Consider the following 27367-nt stretch of genomic DNA (forward strand, 5'->3'; position numbering starts at 1 on the left):
AAGAAGAGCAAAAATCGTTCCCGCGCTGCAACACCCCGCTAAAAAGATGACAACAGGCAAATTGCCTTTCGGCTGTCTAGGTGAGAAAGGGGAAAGGGGGGCCCGTCAGCATGGAAAAGAAAGGGACCCGTCTTGGCGATCTGCTGGGCCTACTATGTGCAAAGTGAAGCAGAGCAGTGACCATGTTCACGTCCAAAGGACGAAGCTTGGCTTTTTTGGCGTTGAATATCGTATTTTGCGCATGCTGATGCGATAATTTGCATGCATCTCGCAGCCTCTGTCTCTCCTGGTTTTCGCTTTTTACAGAATTCCATGTTAGGTCTCTGATGTTCTCTCTCTGCATTCGAGTCCTGAATTATTGGCCGCCAAGTCGAAGAGAAGACGGCGGACTTCAACATGCACAAATGGTAGAAATGTTACATAAGATGAGTGCACCGCCACAGCGAAAATGACTCCAATCACACTCCACTACGTACATGTGGCGCACTGCTACTCGCCCGCCACACATACGCCACTTCTTCACCGACGCCACGGGACCAATCCCATCGCGACCTCGTCACTGTCGCCTCCTCACAGCACCCCAATTACACCGGGCGAGGAGCCTGCTCCCAACATCATATCTGTCCTTAACTTTACCCTCACTCAGCCTCACTGGACAGATATCCTTCTTATCATCCGGGCTACCTATACCGAAATACCACACTGTCTCACGAGGAAAACAGCTTGAAACCCTCTCACCTTCATGCTCTGACATATCACCAACTTCCTCAGGCAACCCCCGCCACACGGGACACACCCAAACCCCGAGAAAAAGCGACCCCAGCGTCGCAACCAACGGGCACACTCAACACTCCGGCCCCCAAAGCCGACAAAAAAAAAACAAGATGCACCTCTCACTCACCCTCTCGCTGCTGCTGCCCCTCGCCGCAGCAGCCAGCAAGCCCAAAAACGCAATCCTCCTCTCGGACGTGCAATCCCTCACCCTCCGCGGCAATGGCGCCCTCACAACCCACCGCCGCGCGCCCGCCGCCCCGCAGCTCAAATGCCTCTCCGCAAAGCCCCTCTGCGACCTCTTCGCCATCGACGTCATGCGCTGCACCAACCAGGGCGCCGGCTACAGCTCCGAGGACATCCAGTGGTCCTGCGTCGCCCAGCTGCCCGAGGAGCTTGAGCTCGGCTCCACGGACGTCATCTGCGAGGGCTACAGCTCCAAAGACGACCCGTACGTCCTCAAGGGCAGCTGTGGCGTCGAGTACCGCCTCGCCCTCACCGACAAGGGCGAGCGCAGGTATCCTGACCTGGGCCGCGGCGGCGGTGGCGCGAACGGGGACTTCGACATGAGCGCGGTCCTGTTTGGCATTCTCTTCTTCGCTGTCCTGGGCTGGATCATGTACTCGGCGTGTGTGGCGGGTGAGCAGAACCGGAGGGCCGGTGGCCGGCGCCGCGGGGGTGGTGGAGGAGGTGGAGGCGGCGGCGGCGGTGGTGGTTGGAATCCCGGATTCGGCCCGGATAACAACGATCCTCCACCGCCGTACCCAGGGACGAAGCCCTCCGGCAGCAATTCGCAGCAAGGATGGCGGCCTGGTTTCTGGACCGGGACGGCAGCAGGCGGCGCTGCTGGGTACGGAGCGGGTTACTACCAGGGACGGAACGCCGCCAGAAACGAACAGCGCGGCTGGGGCTACGACGAGAACCAGTGGGGAGCTGGCCCTTCCACATCTTCTACCAGGTCGTCCTCGTCTTCGACCTCTTCTGCGCGACACGAGAGCACCGGCTTTGGCTCAACCAGCAGAAGGTAGATGTTCGTCACGGAGAAGACAATTCCATAGAAATACTTGGTATGGATGGGTCAGTGGTAGGATATTCTAGATCTATCCTGTACACCCCAGCTTTCGTACATCAGTCCTCCTCTCGCCGGCCACCTGCTCTTGTGAAAACCCTCAAACGGGGTGAAAGTATGTACATACTCAGTCCAGGCCGTCTTCCATACACGTAAAAGTACAGCAATCCATCGTGTCCAAGTCAAACATCCTCTGGGCCAACCCCAAGGTATCATGCCATGAAACCCCTTGCTCTGAGAAACAAACTCCATATGGCACACAAACATGTTCGAAGTAGTCGAAACATCAGCCCGCGCGTCGAAAGCCCCAGGGCTCTCAAATTAAATGCGTCGGACGTCGAAGCGAAGCGGAACTGCCAAGGGCTAGTGGTGGACACTCATAACATCCAGCCGATCGAATGCCCGCGAACAGTTGGGGCACTTTCGCATGCGGTTGCTGATCCGGTCATCCACGCACTGGTGGCAGAACAGGTGACCGCAAGTCTTGAGGGCCGTGTCCTTGAAGTTGTTGCGGCAAACAGTACATAGTGCAAAGGTCTGTCATCTGTTAGATACTTGCATTCTTGGGCAGGAACAGGGGGGCAGCTTACTCTGAGCATTTCCTCTTCCTCCGACGAGTTGCTCAACGCCTTGCGTTTCCACTCGTCCTTGTCCTTCTGCACCATGTCTGCGCGCACCTTGAGGCGCTCCACCTCCGCTTCTTGAGTCGTCGTTCGTTCTCTTGCGGCAGCAACGGCCGCATCGCGGGACTTGACGAGGCCCGACAGTTCGTTGATTTGGTTCTTATACGAATCAGCGCGACGCGCAGCGTCGGAGCTGGTTGCCTCCATCTTCTTGTGTTCCGCCGCCATGGCCGCGTTCGCCTGCTTCAGGTCGGAGAGCTGCTTTTCAAGGTTGCTAATGAGAACTCTGTGCTGCGCCTCAACTTCCTTTAGCTGCGACACGATTTCGGAGCTCTTGCGATGCTGGCTCCTGAGCACACCGAGTTCTCTATCCCTCATGTCGGCGTCCTTCTTTACTGCAAAGTACTTCTGGTCGGCCTTTTGCTTCTCAGCGAGCGCTGCTGCGACCCGCTCTTCGAGGGCGGTAAAGTCCATGACCTTCTTCTGTGCCAGGGTCATGGATCGCTTGTACGCTTGCTGCAGTGCCGGCAACTCCTTGTTGATAGACTCGAAATCTTGCTGCAGCTTCTTATACTTGGCAAGCAGTTCTTCGGCGGGCAGGGTATCCAGTTCGGGGTCCGGGTCCGCCATCTGCTGATCTTCGGGCTTCAATCGCTGCAACTCCAGCTCCATCGATGTGATTCGATCTTGTTGGGACCCGGTGAGTTCCTTGAGGTGCTGGTGCGCCTGCTTCTCCTCCCTTTCTCGCGTCTCCAGCATGTTCGCCTTGGCGTACCACTCGTCTCGGGCGGCTCGAATTCGGGTCAGATCCGCGTCGCGCTCCTCAACCTGCCGCTCCAGTTCAATAACCATCCCCTGCGCCTCATCATGCAGCTTGGTTCGGAAGGCCGTTCGCTCCGCCTGCAGCTTCTCAGCCTCCTCCTTGAGCTGCTTGTTCGTCGCTTCCAAGTGGTTAACTCTCTTGATCAGGTCCTCATTCTGGCTCTTGAACTGCTTGAAGACATCGGTCCTAATGAAGTCTTCATCGGTGAGCCCTTCGCGTCGCGCCTTGAGCGCCGAGTTCTCCTCCTGTAGTGTCTTGATATCGGCCTGCGCAGCCTCAAGCTGCTCCTTTTGCTTTGCGACGACCGCCGATGCCTCCTCGAACTTGATCAAGGCCTCGGCGGCATTACCATTCGCTTCGGCATTATCGCTGCCATTCTCTCCTCCAGCGGCTGTCGGCTTGGCACTAGCAATAAACTGCTGCTCGAGCTTTTGTACTTGGGCGCTCTTAAGTCGGTCCATGCGCTTTTCCGCCTTAAAGAATCTCAGGCTGGCCTTGTTGAGATCCTCTGATAGTTGTTCATTTTCCTGGTTCGCTCGGTCGAGCTTCACCAGGTAGTCCTTCTGTTGGGCGAGAAGGCTGTTCACTCTAGTTTCCAGGTCGGCGATGTTTGGCGTTATTTCACCTCTGGCGCTTGCGATCCGGTTAATGACTGCTTCGGCTCGCTTCCTTATGTCCGCGGTGGTGTCGCCCAGGTGCCGTTGGAATTCTTCGTTATCCTTAAAATGCGTGCTAGTAATGTATGGGGGGCCTGGAATTGTCAGCAGCAATCCGCGTCGATCCGATCACGGGCAAACCTACTGGTTGGGCCTGACGGTGGTGGTAGCGCAGGATCCACGAGCTGTTCCATCTCCTCCAATACCTGCGACAGTCAGCCCCAGCCACACGAGTCACAAGGGATTCAATCGAAAACCGACCTGCTTCCACCATGCTTCGATGATGCGGATGTGATCCTCCCGATGGTTGAGGTTCTTCTGCAACTGCTCGACGCGTGACTCGAAATCGGCTTTTTCCCTCTTTGTTTCCTGCAGCTGCCTGTATATGGCGCCCTTTTGGTAATTCTGAAGTCACTTCATCAGCTTCGGGCCCTTTCCATGTATTTCGCGTCATGCGATCGTCTCCAGAGGCAGATGGTATGGGAGGGAAATCGGATGCGTGGTGTGGTGGAAGACAGGGAGACGGCATCGTCTTCAGCCAGCCTCGTCGCCCTCGGCCGCCGACCGAAAGGCCATTCCAGACCAGTCGACCGCGATCCGCCAGTGTTGGGCGTGGCTAGGGGCTGTCGATGATCGTGATGTCGCGCAGCCATTGACGGCAGAAGGGGGTCGCGTAGGGGTCCATTGATTGTTGAGAAAACTTGATGTGTTGGGAAACCGTGTCTCGTGACACTTACCTCGATCCAATGCTCCTCGGCAGTATCGCCGCTGTCACCTTTGGACTTGCTTCCATTGACGGTTTGGTGTCGCTTGCTGGGAGGAGCGAGATCCTCAGCGGTGCTGATGGGAGGTCTCTTCCTGTCCTCCATCTTGGATAAGGTGGACGGACGCGGAGAGGCAGTCGGGGCTGAAGTCGCTACAGGCATGAGAAAGGCAGAGAGAGGCTGAGACAGCGCGAGCAACCGGGTCGGCGAAAGCGATGAAGGGGACTGGATGATGAAGCCAGATGATGATTACGCGTTGATCCGGGCCACGCGCGGTGTCGAGATGGTCGTGGCTTGTCGAATTCGCGCAGAGGATGGGGGGTGGGAGGCAATGCTTGGGCAAGGAGTGAAAATTCGAGGTTGCCGACGCTTCACGTCTCTTCTCCTGCTGAGATCAAGCCAGCCCGGTCCACTTCTCAAACAGGACTAGCTTTACGCTAACCAGATGGGGCCTCGTTATCAAACGCCCCGCAGGAGCCGGTTAATCGTCGGTCGTCTTTTCCCTCCCGTATCTACCTTTTTTTTTCTTATCCCACCCGCAGTCAGTCACTCTTGTCCCTCCCGCGGCTCATCAAAGTCTTGCGCAAGCCAAATCTCCGACGAAACAATCCACTGCAGTCCGCAACCACACACCAAAGACCCGGCCATGAGGCTATTTCCACATCGATAATTAGAGGACCCTCAACAGAACCGTCATCATGAGCTCCATGTTCAAAAAGAAGGGAGGCATGGCTTTCAAGCCAAAAATGCCCATGGCCCGTCCTCGAGCGCCTGGTGCTGCTTCCTCCCAGCCATCAAAGGCCCCGTCGACGACTGCCACGGAACCGGCGACGCAGTCAGAGGCTCCCACCCCGGCTGCCGGTCAGTCGGCGCAAAATATCGACGATGCCACGGGGACGAAAGAATCCAGCAGGGTTCAGGTCACTGATACCCCACCATCGACGAATTCAGACGCGATACAGACGGCCACGCCGCAAACACAGAAGCCCATCAGCGAGCCCGCGACTGCGTCAAAACCTACAGCACAGAGCGAAGCGACAACAGAGAACGCGACACCATCGGGCGAGACCTCCACCAGCGAGACTGCTTCGACACAGACGTCGGCCACTCCCGCCGCAAGTGCCCCTCCAACCGCCGCTCAGCCAACTGAGACGTCGACGCCCGCTCAACTACAAACCCCTCCAGCCACCCTCCCCTCTGCCACCGACGTCGTCCCTTCCGTCGAAACGCCTGCCGCCCCTCCTGCGAACGAACCGTCAAAAGCCCCCGCCAAGCGACCGAGGAAACGAGCCCCCCAAGCAGAAGACGACGAGGCCGCAGAGGCCAGCGAGAGCGCAGCAGCCACAAAACCGAAGCGACAGAGGAAAAAGAAGGACGACACAACAACCGCAGACGGTAGCGAGACCCCAAAGCGAGCGGCCCGCCCGAGGAAAAAGAAGACGGCGGAGGATGGTGCAGCAGCAGCGGCGGCGGCGGCAACAACCGATGGAGGGGAAGACAGCGCAGGAGCGGAACCCAAGCCAAAACGTCCCCGACGAGCCCGCTCTATAACACCAGAGGACGCCGAGAACCAGGAGGCCGACCTGAGCGTCCTCACGATGGGCGATCTCACACGAGACCTGCGCATCGGCAAGAAGTTCAGCCGGCACGACGAGCTCCTCGAGCGACACCGCGAGAAACAGGCAAAGGCCAGGGAACGGCTCAAGAGCAGGCGCAACGGCACCGAAGACCCCTCCGAGAGCGGCACCCCGGGACCGCGCAGCGCCAACGGCACCCCTGCCCCCGCCGCACCTGCCTCAAAACCGCAACCCGCCGCCTCGGCCAGCATGGGCCAGACCGGGCCCCAGTTCCAAATCATCGACGGCCAGATCGTCGTGGACCAAAACTCCCTCGCCCTCGACCGGCACGCCATCGCCGACGCCAACGCCGAGGACATGCTCGAGATCGAGGAGAACGACTTCACCACCCTCACGACGCAGAACAGCTACCGCACCGGCTCCAAGCTCAAAGGCCCCAACGTCTGGACCGAGGACGAGACGGAGCTCTTCTACCGCGGCCTGCGCATGTTCGGCACCGACTTCCAGATGATCAGCGGCATGTTCCCCGGCAAGAACCGCCGCCACGTCAAGATGAAGTTCAACCGCGAGGAGCGCCACGCCCCCGCCCGCATCGACGCCATCCTCGTCGGCAAGAAGGAGCTCCAGATCGACCTCGAGGAGTACAAGACCTGGACCAAGGCCGAGTACGAGCCCGTCGAGGACATCATGGCCGCGCACCGCCTGCAGCAGGTCGAGTTCGACGCCGAGCAGGCCAAGGCCAAGGCCCAGAAGGAGGCGGACATGGCACGCAAGAAGGCCGCCCTCGAGGACCCCAGCGACCGCCCCGGCGGCACGCAGGCGTCGTCGTCCGGCGGCAAGGGCAAATCGCGGGGCCAGCAGTCCGGTGGCGGCGCCAGCGCGGGACCGCAGATCACCGTCGACGCAGACGGCATGATCACCATCGACGAGACCAACATGGACCCCGACGCCGGGACGCGCAAGAAGAGGGGCGCGGGGAAGGCGAAGAAGAAGGCTGTGGAGTACAACATGCGCGGAGAAATCATCAGATAAGATGGGCGGCGAAGAAAGGGATGGACACGGGCGGGCGGGCTACTACTTCTCACTACTACTACTACCACAAGACAGATACCCTTAGCACTCGGCTCCAGGACGCGAAGCTTCCTGAATTAGGGGGGAGGCTTCACTTTGCATCAAACGGCGTTTGGTTTTTCCTGGCTTTTCTATTCTATTCGCAGTAGCTTGCGCCCTCGTTTAGAGCAACGGGACGAAGAGAAAAGAGAGATACAATCACTTTTCAAAGTTAACCACCTTCCTACCATCCCATGGCAAGTCCCAAGCAAGCAATGACTACGCCCATCCCACGCATCTGAAGCTTCCACAGCGACTACCATCCCACCACACCTGACCCATACCATGTCTTCAGTCTTCGGTCTTCTTCTTCGTGTCGCCGCCCGCAGCGACGAAGGCCCACAATGAAAAAGAGTGTATGATAGAGAAGAAAGCAAAAATAAGCCCAGTACGGCCTCGCAGCGGAGCAACCATACGATGAGGGGCACAGCCGCGGTGTGTGCAATGCAGGTCCCCCAGCACCACGGCCCGGTTCTCTTGATCTCCGGACCGTTCAAGCAGGTAAGTATACAGAAAAAGAAGAAAAAGTCTCGAACAACATCGGGGAAGAGTCGATTTTTATACCCGTGGGGAATGGCTTTACTTCAGACAGTTGAGGGCAAAGTACGTACTGAGGCCAAAAGGTGAGGCCAAACCTTCAAATTGGCCTCACAGGGACGTACCTCTGTCCAGACACTTGCACATCACCACGAGACAAATAGGACAACACACAGTTGGCACTGAAAAAGTTGAATTACCTGGTACTACCTGGCCTGGCTACCTGGGACCGACGCCACGCTCTCTTCCAAGCCAGAACAGGAGCAATCCTGGTTAACAGATGAAGCAAGTGCATTTGCAACCGTGAATATTTTGCAACCCTCGTATGCTTCAGCTCGTCCTCCGCATACCGATCGTCGTCTGGCCGCCTCCGTGCCGGCCTCTCGGGGAAAAGAACCTTCTACCTCCACTGCGAACGATGAGCGTCCATGTTGCCCCTGACGGTTGGGACCTTCGTCGTCCCGACCAAAGTATGCTCAAGTCTCCTAAGTCTTTGTTACCAAGCCAACACCGTCCGGTAATTCCTGTGCGTGTCTGTCGTAGATTGGGTTTGTCATGCAGTCGTTCAAGGGTGGCTTAGTTCTGGGGCGGGTCATCATCGTCGGGCTGGTCAAACAAAAAGTTTGCCGCGAGCTCCTCGTTCTTATCACACGCGAAGTAGGCCTGGATGGCAGCGTCGCGGTCGAAGCCGAGACGGCATAACTAGGATCTGTCAGCATCAATACGCGAGTTCAGATATCTAGGTGACGCACCCGCTCAATAGCATCGCGCTCCTCTTCGGTGACGGCAATGGCCTGCGCGCCAGGGGGCAGAGGCACGTCATCGTCAACCTCCTCGCCCAAAAGCTGCAAGAACTGGTCGGGGTTGTTGGCGATCAGCTGCGCGAGCTGGGGGTTGCCGGCACCGAGCTGCTGGAGGATAGGCTCGAGCATCTGAGGCTGTTGCTGGACGACCTGGCGCAGCTGCTGAAACTGAGCGTTGTTTCTCAGGAAGTCGAGGTTACCGAAGCCACCCTGAGCAGCGGCGGCGGCCGCAGCAGCAGCCGCAGCCTGTTGGTTGCCACCAGCGCCGCGAGCAGCACCACCACCGCTGCCACCACGCTGAGCAGCGAGGTCGAAGAGGTTGACGCCCTCCTCACCGCCCGCGGCAGCGGCGGCGGGTTGTTCGGCCGGAGCAGCGGCAGCAGCCTGGCGCTGGGCCTGCTCTTGTTGGACGCCTTCGGGGATACCCTGTCAAAGTCAGTTTCTGATCAAGACAGCATACGAGCCAACCGTTCTTACGTTGAGCAGGTACTCGACGGCGCGGTCGGGGTTGTAGAAGGCAGCACGCATGGCAGCGTCGATCTGACTACGCTCGAAGCCCATGGCCTCCATGTTCGCAATCACCTCCTGGCGCTGAGCACCCATGGCCATCGAGGGGTCATTGCTGGCGGCGTCACCACCACCGGTAGAGCGAGCAGCGGGCGTCGGCGTGGAGGGAGCGGCCGCGGGCGCAGCAGCGTGAGCGGCCGGCGCGGGAGGAGCAGCCGGGGTAGCGGCGACGGGCTGAGCCGGAGTCGCGGGGACGGCGGGGGCAGAAGAGGATTCGGCGGGGGCTGGCTTGGGTGCCTTGGGCTGTTTGGTTGTCAGCATTCGCGAAGCCGAGGAGCGTCTCCGGGGTACAGACCTTGTTCACCATGCACACGACGAAGCCCTTCTCCTCAATCTTGTAAGACTCGACGGTGTCGTCGTCCTTCAGGATCTTGCCTAAAACCCAGTCAGCCGGAGCTATCGCAGGGTGCCTGCGCCGCGAGAGCACCTACCAGAGTAGATAAGCTTCTGGTCCTTGGGATCCCATCCCTTCTCGCCGGCAATCTTCTGCTTCACAGCAGAGATCTGTACATCTTGTTAGCTTCGGGTCGGAGGTCGCAAGGCAGCCGCAGACGAGAAATATCGGAGGCGGAAGTGGGGGGAACAACGCACCAGGTCGGTGGGCTCGACATCGAGCGTAAACTTTTGTTGCTTCAAGTCCTGCGGAAGAGTAAAACGATTAGCTGGAGCTCGGGGCGGGTCGGCTGAGAGGGAAGAGCGCAATGCGAAGAGGCGTGGGATCGCGGGCTCGGAGGGCGGAGCTGCGTACCTTGAATGTGACCTTCATCTTGACGAGGTTCAAAGCAGCAAAAGGCTGCGATCACGGTGGGGAGGACAGAGGGTGGCGGAAAGATGAGAGGCGGACGATGCCGATGGGGACGGGCAGTTGCAGTTGTAGATGCGCAGGAATGGAACGCGTGGGAAAAGCAGAGGCGATCGAGATATGAAATCCGTCACCCAAGCTGGAAGGGTTTTGTTGTGCGCAGGAGCAGGCAAGGTACTCAGGCACAGAATTAATGGAGATGACGAAGGTAAGTGGTGACCTGAAGTCAGTTTTGGTTGTGTTGCCGCTCAGTGGGGGGAGGGGACTTGGGAAGGGAAGGCGTCCGGCGGTTGGTTGGCTGAGGGAGGTAGCTCCACCGATCCAATGGCGGGCAGGGTACCGTAAGGTAGGTGGGTAGCAGGTACCGTGCTGGTGCTGGCTGGCGCTGGCGCTGAGGTGGTGCTAGTCTTTCTTTGCTTTGAGGTCACAACAGCGTCGTTTGGTGCTTTGGGCGGTGCTGAGGTGAGGTTTGGGTGGTTCAAGTTTCCGCTCTCCCCACTGCAGCCGAGCAGTCACAACACACTGTGACGCTGCCAGACATTGACGGAAGGCAGAAGCATTGCTGACTGGCCGTCTACAAGTTACTTTACCTACCTACCCAGGTGCCTAGCGCTGCCGTGGCTCTGGTGGCTCTCATGGTAAACTTCTGCCCATGTGTGTGTGGTAAGGGTGGCGGTGCAAGTAGCACTCTGGTGACTTTTAGGCAGGTGAGAGAGGCCAAGCAAAGGTGAGGCGGGGGGAACCTCTTTGCAGGTGAGGGGTGACGGGCCTGTGTGGACAACCAGGGAAGCCGCTGGAACCATTGGATGAAAGACACAGCTGTCGGCTGTTTTTTTTTTTCTTTTTTTTTTCTTCCTGGTCGTCTCCAATGGCAGTCATATGCGCCTCAACTCATTCGTTCCCTCAAGGAACCAAAACCCAGCAGCCATGATTCTCAAAACATGTGTAGCCTGCAGACATTTGTCAAATATCATGATGCAAACCTATCTCTGATTTTCTTACATGCCTCCACCCTCTGTGATCCAGATACCTACCTCGGCAAGTAAGCTGCTTGTAGGAGCGAGCGCCTTGACTGCTGGGACCAGACTACGCAGTAAGTGTTTGCTGAGGTAAGAAAATACCCGTCCGTGGCCGTGCCCTTTCCCACCCGCCGGACCGAACGGTACACCCGTCCCGACTAGCGCATCGGGATCATCTATGTTCCGAGATCTGGAGAACCCCGGAAGCCTCCGAGGCGCCCCGTCCAAGTCCGCCTCTGCGCCGGCGCCAACACCTATGCTCAGCCTATCCCTTGTTAGGTAGTGTGTTTGGTTGTGGAGGATAACGACTTCACTCTGCACCCATCAACAGAAGATTCATTTGACTCGTTTGATTGTTGTAGCTACTGTAGCTATTCTACCTGCTCGACGGTGTTGGCTTCACGACCGCCAGACTGACTTCCTCTCTCCCTTTTTTCCTCCATACCTACCTCCCGGGACAACGCCACGCTGGAACAAAGAAAAATGAATAAAGCCCTCAAATATGGTATCACCGCCCGAGTTTGTGTGTGTTGTACTCCGTTTCGTAAGTCACCGAAGGACGTACTACTAGGAATTAGACATTCATGAAGACCACGCCGGGTCAGGGTATTTCCCTTTTTTGTTTTCTTTTCCCTCCTCGTATTCCTGTGGGAAGGGGGCGTGTTGTTGCTGTACCGCTTGCCCTCCCCTCCGTCATCATCATCATGATTGTTCCTCCTTGACGTCCCCGTCTTCGATCCGGAGCTTGCGGCTGTGGTACCCGTTCAGGCTCGTCCGAGCACCGGCGGTGAGTATCCACTCCGGGATCGGTGGAGTCATCTGTCTCTCGTTGGGATCATCGAGCTCTTCCTTCTCCTGCGGCGACTCGAGCTCCTCCTTCTCCTCCTTAACCGGGTGCCCGTTGGGGAAGAAGTTGTCGATGCTGCTCGTGCGACTGAGCGGGCTGGGCCCGGAGGGCAGACTGCCGCTTCTCATCCGGCGCACGCTGTGCCTGTCCGAAATGACACGGCCTGCGTCGGGCGCAGCTACCACCATGGTGCCGGGCGTCACCATCGGCGGGGGGTCTGGCGAGTCAGACCGGAAAAGAGGGTGGATGTGAGATTCACTGGCGGAGCCTTGCATCGTGAACGCGGGCTCCGGTCGTTGAAGCTCGCCGTCACTCGCGCAGTTTTGCATGGTGAAGGTGGTGTTGGGGCGGCGGAGGTCGGCGACAGGGCTGTAGCTGCGACTTCGGCGGCGCGCGCGAGGAGGCTCCAGGTCGAGCGGCGTCCCGGGGCTGGGGCTGCGACTTGTGGTAGGGCTGGCGGGAATCGTCTCCAAGAACCGGCCGGGGGGAGACGATGTGCCGAGAACGGTCATGCGGCTCTGCATGTCAACCGAGGAGGTGTCCCAGGAGTCAAAGGACGAGTCCTCATTGACGCTGCTCGACCGCGAGCGGTAGTGGTTTGAGTCGATCGACTCGGCCCTGCGCTTCTCCCGCAACGGCAGTAGGCGCGTCCTGGAAGAGATGGGGCGGACGACGTTGGACAGGGAAGAGCGGATGGAGCTCAGGGTCTCAGTCGCCGAGCGGCCGCTGCTCGACTGGGGAGGGGTCTGAGAACCCATTGAGGTGGAACGACTCCGGCTCTCGTAGGTGGGCGAGGTGCGGGTGTAAGGAATCGACTTGACCGACTTGGTGTGGAAGTGAGGCGACCTCCTAGTCGACTCCTCGTCGGTGTTGTAAGAGTCTGCCTCCTCACGGGCAGACAGGCGTGCCAAGACAAAGTGAATGACAATGAAGATGAGCTGACACGCGAAGCAAAGACCAAGCGCAACGGACGAGGCAATGAGGAAGCTCGTCTGCTTCGCACCGAGAATCGAATCCGACAAGCCCCTCGTCGCGTTGCCGAGGCAGATCATGGTGGCGACCGACGCCGCGGTGGCCAGAGTGCATGTCAGGACGCTGACGCCGAACATTGCGCTGATGAGGCGCTTCGAGGAGTTCCGGAACTTGGGAATCAAGTTTGCTGACAACATCCATCCCAAGACCGCCAAAAGAATGCTTTCCAAAACCGAAGACAGGACGGACGACGTCCTTACGGGGGTGACCTGGGTGATGTGTGCGGCGAGCACGACGTGGATGACGACAATCGTGATGGTAGCGATGAGCGCTAGTGCGCCGGCCACGATTGGGAGCGCTCGCGGTAAACCCATGGTGTAAACTGGGGCTGTCAAAGCCGAGAACTAAACGTATTCGAACCGGTGTAGTTGCTGTGCTGTATATCCTCCTCTTTCCAGATGAGGAAGACGGGCTGACAAGGGTTGCTTCAAGTGAGCAAACGCCGAACGGGATGCGTAGTGGTGGTCTGCCGGAGACCGGAGTGGGCCAGAATCTGTTTGCTCTTCAACGCCGTATATCCAAACGCTGAGAGGACCTGTCCGAGCCGTGATCGTTGGTGATATCACAGACCAGCCGGCAGGTTGGTGAGTGCCTTGCAAAGGGCAAGCGATGCCGACTACCTTATACGATGAGGACTGGGCCCCAGAGAGGCGAGACGGCCACGGGATGTCAACTGTTGTAAGCGACTAGTTGACGAAAGGGTCCCGGATAGTAGACTGTGGGAGAACGAGATAAATGGGGGACGCGGTTGACCAGCCGTGTACATGGGCACTGGTGGTTTATTCGATCTGTAAGAGAGCTCCGTTACAGAAACTCTCTCGACAGGTTGAATGGGTAAAACTGGGGTCGTGGTTGTGACGAATGAGATGCCAGGCAATGAGCAGCGAGATTCTTGTATGGAACTGCAAGGTTGAGGCGAGATAGAGATGGCTTGAGTCTAGGGCCGCGAGAGTAGGTCGTTGGCGAGCCAGGTTGTCGATGATGGGATTGGGTGAAGTGAACAGAGCCCAGGTGAGGTTTAACGAGAGAATAGTAGTTGGTGAAAAACGAACGGAATGGGGGGTTGTGGGAAGAGGCGTAGGTGTAAGTAGAGGGGACGAAGAACGAAACCTGGGAACCAAACGCATAAAGTATGGCAGACGGTCGTGGACGCGTTTTTGTGTGTGCGGTGCCTGGGTTGGGGGTAGATGGCATTCCCTGTCGAAGTGGAGGAGGAGCTGGGACTAGAAGGTCCAGCGTCGCGTGGGCAAACGGCAGACCGAGCGAGTTTATTCGTAGCGCAGGTACTCTGTGGTCTGTACCTTACGCTCACGCCTCGGCCGGCCGGTGGGCTGGAGTCTTGTCTTGCAGGACCCAACCCGACCCAGGCTTCTTCCAAGGGGCAGTGAGAGGCGAGTGGATGAAAGGACGACAATGACAAGGGTGGAGGGGTAGTGATGCCGTGGTGGAGTGCTCGGAACGAAACACTGGCAGCTACCCTTGTCCGTGCTGGGGGGGGTGTGCTCCTGGGACAGACTCCGGCTTTTGGTGTGAAGGTCTGAGATTTTTGGGATTTTTTCTTTCTTTCGAATCTACTGCGACCGGGGGGGAAGTGACTTTGGGGCCAGGGACTGGGAGTCCGCGGCGGCAGGGGACTGAGGCCCGGTGACGAGATGATTCGGGATCTGTGATGTGCTGCTGCTGCTGCTAATCCTGCTGACGCTCTGCCGTGCCTGGGTCGGCGTGCATGCCATGTACCGCAGCTGCAGATATTGTATTGCGGGAGACCGCCAGACGTTTAAGAAGAAGGATCAAGAGGGCAAAATGCAGGGCTCTGTCGTCCCATCCAGTGACGATGCTCCCGCTGCCGCTGGTGATATGCTTCTGACAATGCACACGCAGAGCCAGTTAGAGAATTGGACGATGACCGGACGATGCGACGGCTATGTGCTCTCTGACCTCGACCTCTCGTCCTTCCTTGTGCTTGTGAGACCCGGCAGTGGGCAGCACAATGCGAGAGGGAAAAGAAGCTGCCGTGTACCTGTGGCAATCTAACTCGACTTTCCAATTGAACACGTTGATTCGACTGCACCCTCGACGTTGCGCATGATCCGGCCACTTCCTCGTGGCTTCTGAGTCGAAGTTTGTGTGTCGTCTGCCTCTCAGCAGTCAGCACACACGCTGGCGGCGCAATGGCAATGGCATGGCGCTGCGGTGTTAGCATGACACGGCGACGAGACGGCGAGAGCTGACAGCTGGGCTGCCCTTGGTGATTGGCCACGGCTTCCGGATTAGATGAGGACAGCCACAAGCGCCATATAAAACACTGAGAAAAAAGAAGCCCAGAGACGCATGGCGTGAGAGAAGGGAGAGAGAGGGGGATCATCCATCATCCCGCCATCGGTGTCATCGGGAAAAGCAACGATGGGGCAAAGCGGGCATCGCCAGCCACAATAGGATGCGGAAAAAGAAACCTGCAGACAATAGGCAAATAGGCTACGGCAAACGCTGCGGCAATAGCAGGCAGCCGGGCGAGAGAGAGATGATAGACTAAACCAACACCAACAAGACTTGATTGATGATTGCGCTGTTTTTTTTTGCTGGTTGCGCTCCGCTATATTCATCTCTCATCTCTCTCTCATATAGGCTGTTGGCCGCAATAAGACCAAAGTTGGAAGTGTGAGCGCTCCTGCGTGGTTATCCCTGGTCTGGTTTGTTGATTAGCACGGACGTTTTATTCCTTTGCTTCAGTTCCGATGGCATCGACCACCACAATGTTTCCCGCCCTCATGACGCGCGACTGGGTGCATCCAGGAAGAGGCAGGTGACGTTTCCACGCCGAGCGGCCCCTTCGCTATGGCATCTCTCCTGCTCGGCGGTGCGGAGAGGCGAGATGACGGGCGTCGAGCAGGAAGAGCGCACCCCCGAGAATCCGTCGATTGGAAGGAAAAAAGTGAGGCTCTGGGCCGTTCTAGCTCTGTTTACATCGTGTCGTTTTTGGCATGGTTGCAGCGACGTGTCGAGGGAGGCCACTAGCACAGCGAGTTGGCGCAGGGTAAGGCTGGACTTGTTCTTCATTTGGCAGAGGGCCTTCGTTGCATCTCATGTGAGGGGTGTGCAGGCACAATCTCCGGTCCTGCCCTCTTTGATGTTGTTCCAAACGTCCAATTGTGAGTGCGCCCTTGCGTCCATGAATCAGACGGGCGATCCGTCAATTGTCCGTCAAGCCGTCCTGGCGTCGCAGCGAGGGACGCGGTGCTGCTGTGCCTCTTTTTACCTCCTCTCTGGGCTCAGCTCAGTCATTTTACCCCAAAGAGAGGACGGTGATCGACGGGGCTAGCGATGAGATGCGTGGCGTCGTCCCTCTTGCATGTTGTTGTTTTTGGGTGAGACAAGACGCGGATCCTTGTCCGTTGGTCGCGAACAGAGGGAGACAGGAAACCGTCCAAGACCGGCTGATACTGTCTTCCAGTCGGAGAAGGTGCCACTGCCAGTCCACGATGGCCTCAAGACAGAGGGGCGAGTGAGTTTTTGGCAAGACATTTTGGCAACACGACTGCTGAATCGCCCGCGGTAAACAAGCGACGGTGGTTATCGACGGGAACTTCGTGTCCTCCACTCGTTTCCATGGCAATTAAGCTGGCTGAATAAAAAGAGCGGAGGCGCCAGTGAGAGAAAAGCCAGTGCTTCTTGTTTCGAGAGGGGGTGTTCCCTCCTCCCGCCTCCGTGCCCGGCGAGCCCTTCTCCACGAGGCGGCAGCGGTTCGTCCAGTGGAGAGCGAGGTGCGTCTGGCGTTACGGCGTACCTGAGATGCCTTAGCCTCTTGCTCCGTACCGCCGTAGGTACCTGACAGTGCCTGAGCAGTGAGGAGACTGAAGGTCTGCCGCTGGAGAGGACGGGGACAGGCCGTTGGCGTTGGGAGGTTGAGAGGTTGGTTGCATGGGTGGACCATGTTCTGAGGGGAAGCTTAGGTTGATGGTCCTAATGCTGGCCAGTGGTTGTGCATGACAGAGGGCTTTTTTGTGCCGCTTCCCCGGGTACGCTCGGGACGCCGAGTGCATAAGGTTGAAGTGGACGGTCAGATAAACATTGGATAAACTACTGCATAGTAAACAGTAGCTGCTCTTAGCTGAGCCGAGCTGTGCAGAACGGGCCAGCAGATGTGCAAAGCTCCGGTGATATCGACGTCGGTATCGATATTCGTCAACTCTCAAGTGGCTTCTTTGATCTCAGGCCTCCCTCATTATGACCCCCTGCCCGGCTGGCTTTGGACTATTGCCAACTCTGGCAGCAGCTGAGTGCGATCCGGATCCGTGGACGCCGAACTGGGCCGAAGACTGACTCGGCCTCCAACACACAAGAGTCTGGAATTGCGCAGGTGCTGGTGTGTGTGTGTGCATGGGAGGAGGAGAGATTTCCCGGGGGTCCTGTCTCTGGACCTGACATGATGGATGCAACTGTGTAACCTCCCTTGGGAAAGGAGAGGGGGTAGAAAAACCAGCCTTGGAAAAGAAAATTCTGGTAGGACGAAAGAGGTCAAAGATAAGACGGAGAGCCCGACCGATTCAAACATTGCTGAAGATGACACGAATCTCGCTGGATGAAGATGTGCGACTGGCAGTCAATTCTGAGAAGGCGCACTGGTCAGCAGGTGGAAGGTACCGAGCTGCCAAAAGTAAGCGCAAAAGTACAATTGATTACCTCCAAGGTGATGTCCGGCCTTGAGGTGAGGGAGGAAGGTACAAAGTACAAAGTACCTACCTACTCTGTGGCAGTTTGTACTCTGTAAGCCGGCACCTTAAAAAAAAAAACATGAGGTGCTGATTATTACCGAAGGACCCAGGTCGCTGGTTGGCCGTGGAGAGTGCAATAAAACGCAAATGCAAATGTAAAATGTCTCATACGCACTTTGCTGTTCTATTCTCGGGATTGCCCTGCGACTGCATTTGACTGCCTGCCTGCCTTGCTGCCTGCTGGGGGCAGAGAGGCGGAGGGGGGAGACGGAGATGCAGACGGGACGGACGCGGGATGACGCCAGAGCACTATCAGAACGAATCCATTCATTCCAGCCAGCCCTGACTGAGCCCGGGGATTGAGTGCTGGGCAGGCCAACATTGTGCCTATTGTCCCTTTGTCCCTCCCGTCCCCGTATCCGCACCGCCTCACCTCATTAAGCCATGCCATGCCATGCCATGCACCAACCTCTCCTGTGTTGCCCGGTAAGTTTTTGCAACCGTAGGCAGGTGTCATGTATGGGACTTGAGCCCCCAATGCCACAGCGGGAGGAAAATAGGAGAGGACAGGCTGCGAATGGGTCGGGAAGAGGGGCCAGGAAGCTCTGATGAAAGGGCGATGAAAGGGCTTGAAACAATGGCAGATGCTACAGTACCTGGATGCTTGGCCGTTGTATGTACCGTGCCCTGCCTGCCTTAGGTAAGTACGGTCGGTACATGGTGCAAAGTACCTTTCTCACCGGGAAGACCCTCTCAACGTCTTTTTCCACCTCCTCCTCCTTCTCGTCAGTGCCTCACACCTGGGACCTTCTTCCCGCTCACGCCTCCGCCTGCCTCCGCCCGGTCCGCTGTTACCATCTCGTCGTCTTGATTCGCCAACTTTTCATCTCCGTCTCCCCACTGCAAATCTCGCTCGCTGTGCCATGGCCCATGGGCCTTGATCTCGCTGTCGGTGACCAGGCTTCACACTCACAGAGAGCCCACGGCTTCCAGCCTGTCGTCTCCGTCTCTCTCCACAGGGCCACACTTCCCACGACACAGCCCTGCCTTCCATCCGTCACTCCTGGAAGCGACCGGGAGATGCTGCAGAAGAGTGCAGACCAGGCCTTATTCCCCGGTTAAGCGAGGACAGGGCCGTCAACAGGGCAGGGCAAAGACAGGCCACCATTACCGCCTTCCGTGACAGTCACGACAGTCGACAAGGCAGAGACGGCACTACATACGGATACCAGGACACGAGAGAGACCACCGCCCGGCGCCACCAACCTCCGATGCTTCTCGACGGGGTCTGCGGGAATTAGCTCCACGGCCAGAGGCTGGACCTCTTGGACCTTGGAAGAATGGCACAAATGACGAAAGGGATGGATCTGAGATGCACCATCTCCCAGATTTCCCAGATTCGCTACCTGCATTTTTCTGAGCTTCCACGACCAGTCGCTTCTCAGGTCGCCTCTGGAATCTGGCTGGCTCAGCGATGAGATCGCCTCCCAATAGCCTGGTTGTCCTCCTCCCACGCCTCCCGTCCTCCTCCAGCCAGCCGAGAGGGCCACCACCAGTCAGCGCCAGCCCGCGTCGGTTGATGCCTCGGGGGGCTTGCGGCACATTTCCACATGTTCTATTCCTGCTTCCTTTTTCTCCGACACCTCCCAATCAGAGACACCCCCTCCACGCCTCCCCCGCTGGTCGTCATCTCTGGGACTATCTCTCTGGAGATGGAATAAAGCTGAGACAAGCCCGGCCTGGGACAGGATGCTCGCCAATTGGGCTGGCTGGAATGGAGGAGTCTCTGATCTCCTGATCCGAATCTCTCGGCGCCGGCCATTGCACCTTGCGAATAAGGGTCTCTATCGCGATGGAGGGTCGGAAGTGCGGCTTTGGACTGACGCTAGGAGACACAAATGCAGATGCAGTGTCTCTCTCTCTCTCTGCTGCAAAGTACATTCGCCCGTACGTACGGATGTTGGCCGTTGTCTGCCATCGCTTGTCCCCGTTCGCCAGAAGGAAACCCGACGCGACGTCTTACAGGTTACCAAAAAGATACGTACCCCCGCCGCTGGTACCTGAACCAAGAGCACCTGGCACCCTGGCATGATGCGCTGCGATGCGATGCTGAGGCGACTTCTCGCCCTTCCGCGGCCCAAGGATCGAGCAAATCCGTCGCTTCTCATTCGTCCCATCTGCATCGGACGAAGACTGCTGGGTCCAACAGATGCGCCTGTTCCTGCGTTTAGGGCTCACGCTGATGCACCTCTTGTGGGGACGCCCGTCTGCGCCATCTGCACGATGCTCGTTGCTTTGTCATTTTTTGAGTCTTTTTTCTCTGCCCGATTCCAGCTTTTCACCGCGCGCCCAGCACGTCAAGTGAGGGGAAGATGCAGACGCAGACGAAAAGAGGGATAAAAACGAATGAAGAGTCATACCCAAATCTCTGATCCCACACCCTGCGGAGTTTGACCCAGAGTTCTGACTTCTTCGCAGCAATGAGAACGCGAGAGGAGCAACTTGGCCAGGTGCTACTGTACAATACCTCTCCCTAAGTCCGACCTGGACCGTTCCCATCGCTTCCCATTCGCAGACCTCTCTAGGATCTTGCCTGAAAATGCCGCTGTCAGTCGAGAGGATCCCCCCCCCCCCCCCAGCTGCACGAACCAGAAGGCGGTTGGGTCTTCGCCCAAGGCGAGAGAGGGAGGCAGAGACAGACAGAGTTTGCCTTACTGACTCGGTATCATTCTGGGGGTTCGAGAGGCCATCCCCGCCATGGCCAAAGCACCAACGATGATGTTGAACCCTCGGTGCAGATGGCACGCCGTCGCTGCGAACGGCTCTCTTCTCCAGGTCCACTCGCAACGTGTCAGCCCGCACACATGTTTGACGGCCGTGAAACAAAAAGAAAATTCTGCTCTTTCAACCCGCTTCTCCATCCTGTCGTGCAATCGCTCCGGTTCTGTCAGGCCAAAAAAGTGTTGCCAAAATTGGAAGAAACGCTCGGCAATCCAACACCAGAGTTTCGTCTTAGTCGGCGCCCCGAATGGCCAAAGCCTGGTTAGCCCGATAGTCACCTGCGCTCAGAACGGACGAGCGCTGCGACCTCACGTTGCTTGTCACCACTCAATGTCACTGTCTCTGCTCTCCTTCAGTCCTTTCAGGAATAACTGAAACGGCACGATGGCAGTCAACGCGCGCCCAACACGTGGGACGCCTGCCTTCCGGCGCGCTTTCGGTCACCTGTTTTGTTTTGTTCTTCTGCTTTCTACCATGTTGGGTCTCGCGACCAGCTAATCCATCTTTGGTTCTCCTTCATTTCCTCGGCCGAATCAAAATAGCCGGGACAACGTTTCGAAGCACGATGGCTTCTAGACGACGCCACATACCGATCGACCCTGCTCCATGGAGTTCTCACTGGACACGCTGCCAAAAACCTGTGTGTGTCCTGCCTCTTGAGACAGGATGAGTTGGCTTTCACGGTTATGTCTGGACATTCCCTCCGGCTGCTGATGGACGTCCGTCACGATGTCACCCGTGCAACCCATCGGTCTGATGTCCGAGGCGTGTAGCTGATCGTCAACAGACAGTTGAAGGACACCTCATCCCGCCATCGCACGCGGTAACCTGCAGAGCCGTCGGGTAGATCCTCACGGTGGCCATGAAGAAGTGGCAGTCGCTGTTGCTGGTGCGCCAGCGCCAGGACGTTGCCAACGTCTGTGCTGTTCGCTGCTCAGCCATCGCACGGTGCTGGCCGCCACCGGCTCGTTGTCGGCCACGAGCGTCATCGCACCAAGATCTGCTGCCCACGGAAGCAAACCAGGTGCGTGCACCGGGCACAACGCCCAGGGCGCCAGCTTGCCACTGTTCTCGGTCAACGACTCGAGAGGTCCAGATCGCCAGGATCCCATCCGTCTTCGAGGCCGACGTCGCACCTGCACAACGTCGCCAGGTAGTCGCCGACTTCACCCGTCGTCTACGTTGGTGCTACTGCTACAAAGTCGTTGGCCAGGGTGGTTGGTGGTCGAGGGTTATTCTCCGACTCCCGCACGGCATTCAAGGGTCTGCTTGAGAATCCGGGGTGAGGGAAAGAAAATTGGCCGACTGAGCGCCTCTGCTTTGTGCAAAATTTGATGAGAGGGGCATCCTGCCAAGTGCCATCACCGCTCGAAAGGGGCTCGAATGCACCCTTTTCTGTTGCATTTCGCTTCCCTTTGTATTTCGCCTACCCTGGTCTTGTTCAGCGGCACGTCCAGCATCTCTCCCCGGGAGAGCATTTCGCCCCTGTTTCTGCTAGATTGCCCGCAATCGCTGGTAAGATGGTTGGTACCAGATGTAACCTCGCTCAGGGGTTTCATAGAAGCTTCGGCGCTATCGATTCACCAACAAAGTCAACCAAGTTTCTAGGAAGCGTGGATGGCTGGGTTCAGTTGACAAGTGTCGAGCAACTCGTAGAGCTGAGTTCGGATTTCGACATTCAGGCCTGACACGGGCGCGCGCGCGCCCTGGGAGGAACCAATCGCCCGGCTACTGTGGACATGGGGCTGATGGTCCATCGCCGACCTCACCGACCTCAAAAGGCCGTCGCGGCGCTGCCAGTGATCGTCTCGAGCAGGCGGTTTGAGTCAGGTTCGATGCTGAATTCGTGTTGGTGGGGTCTTGGCTGGACAGCCTCGAAAACAGGAGAGTCGCGATATCGTCTATACGAGTCCCGATGAGGTCACCTTCAACCACAGAATTAATACTCCGCCTGCAGAGATGCGACCATGTCGTCAGCTATCATTCTCTGTCGCCAGCTTCAGGTTCACCGGCGACGTCACGCAAAGGCCAACTCTCACCGTCGCGCACCACCTTCCGTTCCGAATAAGTCATTGAGGATGTTGAGGATTCTAACGCCCGCATCGACTTGGCTGGCAACATCTCATGTACGAGATCACGGTCGGGGCTACGTGAGACGCGTTGGAGCAGCTTCGATGGTGTCTTCGTCTTCCAACAGGCACGTCGCGCGATTCGATCCGACTGATGGGTAGGATCAGCCCCGGACCCCATCGTCCATTGTATGCTTGCAGTCGTTCGTGTTCGAACTCGGCGGTCTTGTCACCTTTCAGGTAGGTTGTCCTTGGTGATAGCCTCGGTCCCGATGTCGTCATGGTCACGGAGGTTTCTCGTTTCCATTCCTCTTTCCCTTCTGACGCGATGAGCGTATGATATGGTCGACATCCGGTGCGCAGTCAACAGCTAAGGTCTTGCTGGCACTTCAACCGCGAGGATGGACTTGTGAAGTGCAGATTGTTGGGTATAGGTTTCCGCTCGCGCTCTCTCTGTCAATTAGTATCCGATAGTGTGCCACAATCCACTTTTCGACGTTGGAGCTTGTTTCGCTGATTCCCCGGTCCTGATTTTGATTCAAGAAATACATTCTGGTTCGAGGCCTTCGCATCAGCAAGCATGACTCATTGCAATTTCCATTGACACCAAAGATGGACTCGACGTCAAAATTAACGCTCAAGTCATTGCCTTCGGCTTCGGCAATCCGGCCGCAGTTAAGCTTACCTACTTGAAAAGCTGAGGCTGGTTTGCAGCAGCATGTGCAGTCAAGATGCAGCACAACATTGCTCTACTTGAATAAAATCACGTCACGTTTTGTCTTGGACGGAAGAATCGGCCAAGATGCATCGGCGCGTTCCCCAAAAAGCTTGTCTGCACGTAGACTACTCGCCATCCGACAGGCACGCCTATCAGCCCCTCTGATCTCCAGGTGATCACAGTTCCCCAAACCCCGCAATCTACGGACAACAGCCCAAACCCTCGGTTGCCATAACGCCGAGATCTCCATCTGGCTCTCTCCCAAACTGGCAGCTCGACCTTGCAAACCATGCCCTTTTGCCGCTGGCCATAGTTTGGTCAATTCACACGTGAGCTAACGGAAGAATTGCACCTTTCGGCCCGCCAAAAATCTGCCTCGAGCGCGTAATGGCAATATGGCGAGAGACTGGGATACCCCGCAAGAGAGGTAGACGACAGTGAACCTGATTGCTGGAATGACGAAACTGTCGTGCTCGGCCTCATTTCCCGCGATAGCGCGCGACCAAGGAGGTCTCATTATAAGCTTGTGATTGACGTGAGGCTCTGTTTTAAAAGACTACGATCTGGCGTTCCATTCTCGGGGGAAGATCTCTTGGCTGCTGCATTCCGACGCGAGCCATTGCGATTTCGACCCTGCCAAGATCTGGGCGAACTTTTTGACGGTATTCCAGCATGCGGTTCTTCAAGGCGGTGACGGCCTTCATCTGGCTGTTAGTCTCTGGGGCCGTTGCGACTGACAATGGCCTCACGGACGTGGTGTCGTGGGACAAGTACAGTCTGTCGGTGAACAACACCAGGGTCTTTATTTAGTCGGTTCCCCTCCCACCATTGGGGACTTTTAGCAATTGCTGACGATGAGAAAAGCTCTGCGGAGTTTCACTACCAGCGGTTGCCGAACCCAGATTTATGGCTCGTACGTCACAGGGTTGTTGCTCACCATTGTTCTTCCTACTAAGTGTCTGCAGGATGTCTTGCAGAAATTCAAGGCCAATGGCTTCAACACCGTGAGGTAGGCAGAACGTCTTGCAAGTCAGCCATCAAGTGGGTGCAACACTGACAGACGAAACCAAAGCATCTACTTCTTCTGGTCCTACCACTCCGCCTCCGAGGGTGTCTTCGACTTCGAGACAGCCGGGAAGAATATCCAGCGTCTGTTCGACGACTGCAAGGCGGCCGGCCTATACGTGATCGCCCGAGCGGGCCCGTACTGTAATGTGAGAGAGACGCCAAACTCCTGATGCTCGAGAATCCTTTGCTGATTGCCACAAAGGCTGAGACCAACGGCGGCGGCCTCGCGCTCTGGGGCTCCGACGGCCGCTTCGGCAAGATCAGGACCTCTGATGAGAACTACTACAAGGGATGGCTGCCGTTCATCACCGAGGTCGGAAAGATCATCGCCGCGAACCAGATCACCAACGGCGGTGTAAGTGGCTTCAAACGTCTACATGGAAGTTGTAAGGGGGCAAAGCTGACTTGGAAAACGCCAAACAGCCCGTGATCCTCAACCAGGTCGAGAACGAATACCAGGAGACGGTCTACCAGGCGAACAACACCGCGGTGGTATACATGGAGCAGATCAAGAAGGCCTTCAAGGACGCCGGGGTCATCGTCCCCCTCACGCACAACGAGAAGGGCATGCGCTCGCGCTCGTGGTCGACGGACTACAACAACGTCGGCGGCGCCATCAACGTCTACGGCCTCGACAGCTACCCCGGCGGCCTGTCCTGCACCGACCCGACGGTCGGGTTCAACGTGGTGAGGACGTACTTCCAGTGGTTCCAGAACTACTCCTTCACCCAGCCGAGCTACCTGGCCGAGTTCGAGGGAGGTTGGTTCTCGAACTGGGGAAGCCAGACTTTTTATGACCAGGTACGTATAGGAAAAGAGTAGAAACGGGGGATGACTGACGACGTTTGCAGTGCGCCTCGGAGCATGATCCGGGCTTTGCGGACGTTTACTACAAGAACAATATTGGACAGCGGGTCACTTTGCTCAGCCTGTATATGACGTACGGAGGAACCAACTGGGGTCATTGTGAGTGGGATACCTCCCCTGCTTTTGGCATATCTAACGACATACAGCTGCTGCACCCCAAGTTTACACATCCTACGACTACTCTGCCCCCCTTCGCGAGACTCGAGAGCAGTGGAGCAAGCTCTTCCAAACTAAGCTCATCAGTCTCTTTACCAGAGTCTCCAGCGAGCTCCTCAAGGTTGAGATGGTCGGCAATGGCACCGGGTACCAGCTCTCATCGACGTCCGCCTTCAGCTGGGTCCTCCGGAACCCCGATACCCAGACCGGCTTCACCGTCGTGCAGCAGGCCAGCACCAAGTCCATGACCCCGATCCAGTTCGACGTCACCCTCAACACGACGGCCGGCGCGGTCACAGTTCCTGGTGTCACTCTCAACGGTCGCCAGAGCAAGATTCTCGTTTCGGACTACACCTTTGGCAAGCACACTCTGCTGTACTCGTCCGCCGACGTCGCCACCTACGGCGTCTTTGACAACGAAGTCCTCGTCTTTTACCTTCAAGAAGGCCAAACTGGACAGTTTGCTTTCAAGAACGAGGGCAATCTCACTTTCGAGGTGCACGGCGATACCGATGTGACGGAAACCAGCAATGGAAACCATACCGCCTTCACTTGGAAAGAAGTCGCCGGTTCCACGGCCGTCAAGTTCTCTAATGGCGTCCTCGTATACCTCCTCGAGCAGAAGACGGCGTGGCGCTTCTGGGCTCCCGCCACAACGAGCAACCCAACCGTCAAGCCCGACGAGCAGCTCTTCGTCCTCGGCCCCTATCTCGTCCGCAGCGCCAGCATCTCCCACGGCGTCCTCCACGTCTCCGGCGACAACGACCGCGCCACGACCATCGAGGCCTACGTTGGGGACAAGCCCATCGAGACCATCGACTGGAACGGCATACGCCTGCCGGCGACCAAGACCGCCTACGGCTCCTTCACCGCCGCCATCCCCGGCGCCGAGGACCGCACTGTCGCCCTGCCGGAGCTCAAGAACTGGCGCTCCGCCGACGCCCTCCCCGAGGCGGCCCGCGACTACGACGACTCCCGCTGGGTCGTCTGCAACAAGACCACCACGCCCAGCCCCTACGCCCCCGTCACCCTGCCCGTCCTCTACAGCTCCGACTACGGCTTCTACTCCGGCGCCAAGATCTACCGCGGCTACTTCGACGGCGCCAACGCCACGTCCGTCAACATCACCGCCTCGGGCGGCCTGGCGTTCGGCTGGTCCGCCTGGCTCAACGGCCAGCCCATCGGCGGCGACGTCGGGTCCGCCGCGGCCACGACCACCAACAAGACCCTCGCCCTCCCGCGCGCCGCCCTCCGCGCGACGGACAACGTCCTCACCGTCGTCGTCGACTACCACGGCCACGACCAGGCCTCCACCGGCCAGGGCATCAACAACCCGCGCGGCATCCTCGGCGCCCAGCTCCAGCCGGGCGGCACCCGCACGGCCACCGGCTTCAAGCAGTGGAAGCTCGCCGGCGCGGCGGGCGGTGAGGCCAACATCGACCCCGTCCGAGGGCCCATGAACGAGGGCGGTCTCCACCCGGAGCGCCTCGGCTGGCACCTGCCGGGCTTCACACCCTCGTCTTCGTGGGCGACCAAGTCCCCGCTCGACGGCCTGTCCGGCGCGGGCATCGCCTTCTACGTCACGACCTTCACGCTCAACATCGACTCGGACCTCGACGCGCCGCTGGGCGTCGAGTTCTCCGCGCCCGCGGGCACGACGGCGCGCGTCATGTTCTGGATCAACGGCTACCAGTACGGCAAGTACGTGCCGCACATCGGCCCGCAGACGCGGTTCCCCGTGCCGCCCGGCGTGATCAACAACCGCGGCCGCAACACCATCGCCGTGAGCCTGTGGGCGCAGACGGACGCCGGGGCGAAGCTGGACGGGCTGAAGCTGGTGCAGTACGGCCAGTACCAGACGGACTTCAAATTCAACCGCGACTGGAGCTACCTGCAGCCCGGCTGGGAGGATCGGGCGCAGTACGCATGAGTGGGATGTACCTGGATAGAAAAGGAAGGGGAAGAGGAATAAGAGAGAAAATGGCGTCGCAGTTCG

At 57.8% G+C, this 27367-nt stretch overlaps 6 protein-coding genes across 6 annotated transcripts; 3 read left to right on the forward strand and 3 right to left on the reverse strand.

The window, feature by feature from the left end:
- Window positions 1–884: 884 nt before the first annotated feature.
- Window positions 885–1799, forward strand: saraf (Store-operated calcium entry-associated regulatory factor; the record flags this gene model as incomplete). Its single annotated transcript, XM_032035873.1, has 1 exon — window positions 885–1799. The coding sequence occupies one exon, from the start codon at window positions 885–887 to the stop codon at window positions 1797–1799; it is 915 nt and encodes a 304-aa protein (XP_031885189.1).
- Window positions 1800–2203: 404 nt separating this feature from the next.
- Window positions 2204–4811, reverse strand: BRE1 (E3 ubiquitin-protein ligase BRE1; the record flags this gene model as incomplete). The annotated part of the gene is made up of 5 exons (XM_032035874.1): window positions 2204–2377; window positions 2431–4037; window positions 4088–4148; window positions 4204–4347; window positions 4680–4811. 5 exons carry the CDS (start codon window positions 4809–4811, stop codon window positions 2204–2206), a joined length of 2118 nt encoding a protein of 705 aa, XP_031885190.1.
- Window positions 4812–5404: 593 nt separating this feature from the next.
- Window positions 5405–7315, forward strand: bdp1 (Transcription factor TFIIIB component B''; the record flags this gene model as incomplete). Its single annotated transcript, XM_032035876.1, has 1 exon — window positions 5405–7315. One exon carries the CDS (start codon window positions 5405–5407, stop codon window positions 7313–7315), a length of 1911 nt encoding a protein of 636 aa, XP_031885075.1.
- Window positions 7316–8506: 1191 nt separating this feature from the next.
- rhp23 (UV excision repair protein rhp23) lies at window positions 8507–10066 on the reverse strand (the record flags this gene model as incomplete). The annotated part of the gene is made up of 7 exons (XM_032035877.1): window positions 8507–8632; window positions 8683–9159; window positions 9211–9543; window positions 9596–9675; window positions 9732–9804; window positions 9892–9939; window positions 10049–10066. The coding sequence occupies 7 exons, from the start codon at window positions 10064–10066 to the stop codon at window positions 8507–8509; spliced, it is 1155 nt and encodes a 384-aa protein (XP_031885074.1).
- Window positions 10067–11823: 1757 nt separating this feature from the next.
- CGGC5_v007319 (uncharacterized protein) lies at window positions 11824–13314 on the reverse strand (the record flags this gene model as incomplete). Its single annotated transcript, XM_032035878.1, has 1 exon — window positions 11824–13314. One exon carries the CDS (start codon window positions 13312–13314, stop codon window positions 11824–11826), a length of 1491 nt encoding a protein of 496 aa, XP_031885073.1.
- A 10638-nt stretch (window positions 13315–23952) lies between these two features.
- lacC (putative beta-galactosidase C) lies at window positions 23953–27301 on the forward strand (the record flags this gene model as incomplete). Its single annotated transcript, XM_032035879.2, has 8 exons — window positions 23953–24089; window positions 24145–24193; window positions 24246–24289; window positions 24353–24494; window positions 24551–24703; window positions 24772–25149; window positions 25200–25314; window positions 25362–27301. 8 exons carry the CDS (start codon window positions 23953–23955, stop codon window positions 27299–27301), a joined length of 2958 nt encoding a protein of 985 aa, XP_031885072.1.
- Between the last annotated feature and the right edge of the window lie 66 nt (window positions 27302–27367).

Source organism: Colletotrichum fructicola, assembly GCF_000319635.2.
Source record: "Colletotrichum fructicola Nara gc5 chromosome Unknown KSG_Nara_v1_contig04, whole genome shotgun sequence".
NCBI classification, from domain to species: Eukaryota; Fungi; Ascomycota; class Sordariomycetes; order Glomerellales; family Glomerellaceae; genus Colletotrichum; species Colletotrichum fructicola.